The following is a 4,499-nucleotide window of genomic DNA, read 5'->3' on the forward strand; positions in this document are numbered from 1 at the left end:
ATGACCTCTTCCATTGCTATGACGAGGAGGCAGTTTAGCAGTCACTAAGTAACATACATTCCCACTCGTGTGCCAGTTTTGTGCTGAATCAACTCTCCTACACACACTAAAGCTAATTAATGCTGTAGCTTTGCTGGTTAATTGGGGCCGTAAACAATCGGAAAGCACATTGCCCCCTTGATACAAGCTTTCTTTACAATAGGAGCATTTGTTAATTCCAACTCCAGCCTCTCTTCATTCTCATTCCCCACCCCTCTCTCTCTTTCTGTCTCTGTAACCCCCTCTCTCTTTTATTTACCACTCTCTCTTGCACTCTCTCCCCCTGCCATCTCTCTGTGCCTCCCCCATCTCCACCCCCCCTCTCTACCTCATAAGAGATCAGTGAAGGTAAAGAGGCTGACATGTGTTGTGTCCTGCCTTCCTACTGCTCCAACCCTCCTCCCACTTACTGCCCACCCTCCTCCAGACTGCTGCTCCACCCTCCTCCCTGCCTGCGCTTCCACCCTCCTCCCAGAACTGCTGCTCCACCCTCCTCCCCAGACTGCTTGCTCCACCCTCCTCTTCCTCTGCCTGCTGCCCCACCATCCTCCCCCTTGTCCTGCTGCTCCACCTCCTTCGACTGCCTAGTGCTCCACCTCCCTCCCAGATCTACTGCCATCCACCTCCTCCCAGTCTACTGCCTCCACCTCCTCCCCAGTCTACTGACTTCCATTCCTTCACTCCAGAACTTGCTAGCTCCACCCTCCTCCCAGCCTGACTGCTCCACCCTACACGTTCCTGCTCTGCTCTCCCACCTCCTCTCCTCGTGTCCTGCTGCTCCACCCTCCTCCCTGCCTGCTGCTCCACCTCCTCCCAGGTCTACGCTCCACCCTACTCTCCCCATTCGACTGCCTCCACCCTCTCCCAGACTGCTTGCTCCACCCTCCTCCCTGCCGGCTGCTCCACCCTCCTCCCTGCCTGCTGCTCCACCCTCCTCCCGGCCTGCTGCTCCACCCTCCTCCCTGGACCTACTGCCTCCACCCTCTCCCTGCCCGGTCCTGCTGCTCCACCCTCCTCCCGCCTGCTGCTCCACCCTCCTCCCGGCTGACTGCTCCACCCTCCTCCCTGCCTGCTGCTCCACCCCTCCTCCCTTGCTACCTACTTGCTCCACCCTCCTCCCAGCCTTGCTGCTCCACCCTCCTCCCAGTCTACTGCTCCACCCTCCTCCCTGCCTGCTGCTCCACCCTCCTCCCTGCCTGCTGCATCACACCCTCCTCCGCGCTTACTGCTCCACCCTCCTCCCGGCCTACTGCTCCAACCACTCTCCCGGCCTTGCTGCTCCACCCTCCTCCGTGCCTGCTGCTCCACCCTCCTCCCTGCCTACTGCGGGCACCAATTAAAGCCTTAAACAACCATCAAAATAAAGCAACACGCAGGGGCCAACAATGCCATATCCCCCGTGTGAGGACTTTCAGAAATGTGGAGAGCGAGAGCAGGGGGCAGGAGGGGGAAGAGGGTGTGTACTTGTGTATGTGTTCATGAGAGAAATAAATAAAATCTGGGTGCGTTTATAGGTCTACGCACAAGCCTTGAAAACAGAACTGAATCAATTCAGAGGTCACACATTTATTTTCTTTACAGATCTTCAATGTTGGTTATAAATCGCCTTTAACACCCATGTAACATTAAAGGATAAACACACAGTCTCTCTCTCTCTCTTTCAGAGACACACGCATGCACACACACTAGCTCCGGGGGTCTAAAGCATGGCTAGAACAGCAGGTCCTTCCAGTGCTTGTTTTCATTATTGATCCCTGCAATATTGACCAGGGGAGTGTGTATCAGTGAGGCCATTCTCCCAGCTGGCTGTATCTCTTCAATAATCATGTCAATGTTCCAGGCTATCATCTCGTTGTTCCAGGCTATCATCTCGTTGTTCCAGGCTATCACATTCAATACGTACACATGGATATACTTCCACACAAAGCAGGCATGCAGAAAGTGATACACCGTCACCCATACCACCCTCACACATACAACACACATACAACTCATACAGTGTCATTCATAGACCCTCACTCAAGGCTTTCTTGTCTACCGAAGACATTTGAATCCATGGTAAATGTTTTCTATCTGAGAAATGTATTTTTCATGTAAACRAATCAGGGTTTAGGCCTGGCCATAGCACTATTACAGCAACCACTTTAGTTGTTGATGATCTTGTCAATGCTTTAGACACTCAAATGAAATGTGCTGCTTCGTTAGTGGACCTGTCAAAAGCTTTTGATACTGTTTATCAGGCTATTTTATTGAATAAGTTGTCCTCGATAGGCCTGAGCTCTGACACCTGTTCATGGTTTCATGATTATCTTAGTGACAAAACTCAGGCCACTGTGATTGATGGGGTTAGGTCTGCATTTCTTGAAGTATATAAAGGTGTACCACAGGGATCGATTTACGGACCTGTTCTCTTCACAATATMTTTTATATAAACACCATTGGTCAATTGTAAACTTCATCTCTATGCAGATGATACTATTATGTATGCTATTGCCCTGACTGTTGACCTGGCTGTGTCAAAAATACTTTTATATCTATGCAGGAATCCCTTGCTGATTTAAAACTTGTTCTTAATACGGTAAAAACAAATGTTGTTTTTAAACTACCGTAAGAATGTTTCAGGTGAACTGCTCACTCATTAGATGGTTCTCCAATCGAACGTGTGCCCGCATTTAAATACTTAGGCATTTGGATTAATATGGATTTTACCTTTATATATATATATATATATATATACAGTTGAAGTCAGAAGTTTACATACACTTAGGTTGGAGTCATTAAAACTCATTTTTCCACCACTCCACAAATGTCTTGTTAACAAACTATAGTCTTCACAAGTCAGTTAGGACATCTACTTTGTATTTGACACTAGTAATTTTTCCAACAATTGTTTACAGACAGATTATTTCACTTATAATTCACTGTATCACAATTCCAGTGGGCAGAAGATTACATACACTAAGTTGACTGTGCCTTTAAACAGCTTGGAGAATTCCAGAAAATTGTATTTCAAGGCCTACCTTCCAAGTCAGTGCCTCTGCTTGACATCATGGGAAAATCAAAAAGAATTAGCCAAGACCTCAGAAAAAAATGTGTTAACCTCCACAAGTCTGGTTCATCCTTGGGAGCAATTTCCAAATGCCTGAAGGTACCACGCTCATCTGTACAAACAATATTACGCAAGTATAAACTCCATGGGACCACGCAGCCGTCATACCGCTCAAGAAGGAGACGCGTTCTGTCTCTTAGAGATGAACGTACTTTGGTGCAAAAAGTGCAAATCAATCCCAGTACAACAGCAAAGGACCTTGTGAAGATAATGGAGGAAACAGGTACAAAAGTATCTATATCCACAGTAAAACGAGTCCTATATCGACATAACCTGAAAGGCCGCTCAGCAAGGAAGAAGCCACTGCTCCAACACCGCCATAAAAAAGCCAGACTGTGGTCTGGAAGGAAAAAGGGGCAGGCTTACAGGCGGAAGAACACAATCCCAACAGTGAAGCACGGGGGTGGCAGCATCATGTTGTGGGGGTGCTTTGCTCTAGGAGGGACTGGTGGTACACTTCACAAAATAGATGGCATCATGAGGGGGGGAAATGATGTGGATATATTGAAGCAACATCTCAAGACATCAGTCAGGATGTTCAAGTTTGGTCACAAATGGGTCTTCCAAATAGACAATGACCCCAAGCATACTTCCAAATTTGTGGAAAAATGGCTTAAAGACAACAAAGTCAAGGTATTGGAGTGGCCATCACAAAGCCCTGACCTCAATCCTATAGAAAATGTATGTCCAGAACTGAAAAAGCATGTGCGAGCAAGGAGACCTACAAACCTGACTCAGTTACACCAGCTCTGTCAGGAGAAATGGGCCAATATTCACCCAACCTATTGTGGGGAGCTTGTGGAAGGCTACCTGAAACGTTTGACCCAAGTTAAACAATTTAAAGGCAATGCTACCAAATACTAATTGAGTGTATGTAAACTTCTGACCCACTGGGAATGTGATGAAAGATATAAAAGCTGAAATAAATCATTCTCTCTGCTATTATTCTGACATTTCACATTCTTAAAATAAAGTGGTGATCCTAACTGACCTAAGACAGGGAATTTGTTCTGTAGGAAGGTGAACCTTCGCCCCAGTCTGAGTTCCTGTGCACTCTGGAGCAGGTTTTCATCAAGGAAATTAGTATTGGCCAGGTGATGAGCGGTGCCTGGTTTCCATCAGACAAGACGCTTGGCATTCAGGCCCAATCTTGGTTTCATCAGACCAGATAATCTTGTTTCTCATGGTCTGAGAGTCCTCTGCCATTAAGGCCTGATTGGTGGAGTGCTGCAGAGATGGTTGTATTTCTGGAAGGTTCTCCCATCTCCACAGAGGAACTCTGGAGCWCTGTCAGAGTGACCATCAGGTTCTTGGTCACCTCCCTGACCAAGGCCCTCCTCCCCTGATTGCT

At 47.4% G+C, this 4,499-nt stretch overlaps 1 protein-coding gene across 1 annotated transcript; it reads left to right on the forward strand.

Annotated features, from left to right (window-relative positions):
• The first annotated feature begins 401 nt into the window (after positions 1–401).
• On the forward strand, positions 402–1,379 carry LOC139027953 (uncharacterized). Its single transcript, XM_070444158.1, has one exon. The coding sequence runs from the start codon at positions 402–404 to the stop codon at positions 1,377–1,379; it is 978 nt and encodes a 325-aa protein (XP_070300259.1).
• The last annotated feature ends 3,120 nt before the right edge of the window (positions 1,380–4,499 follow it).

This window comes from Salvelinus sp. IW2-2015, linkage group LG6.2 (assembly GCF_002910315.2).
Source record: "Salvelinus sp. IW2-2015 linkage group LG6.2, ASM291031v2, whole genome shotgun sequence".
Taxonomy (NCBI): domain Eukaryota; kingdom Metazoa; phylum Chordata; class Actinopteri; order Salmoniformes; family Salmonidae; genus Salvelinus; species Salvelinus sp. IW2-2015.

What these genes read in the sequence shown, in the direction of transcription:
- LOC139027953 (XM_070444158.1), top strand. Translation starts at nt 402, where the DNA reads ATGTGTTGTGTCCTGCCTTCCTACTGCTCCAACCCTCCTCCCACTTAC.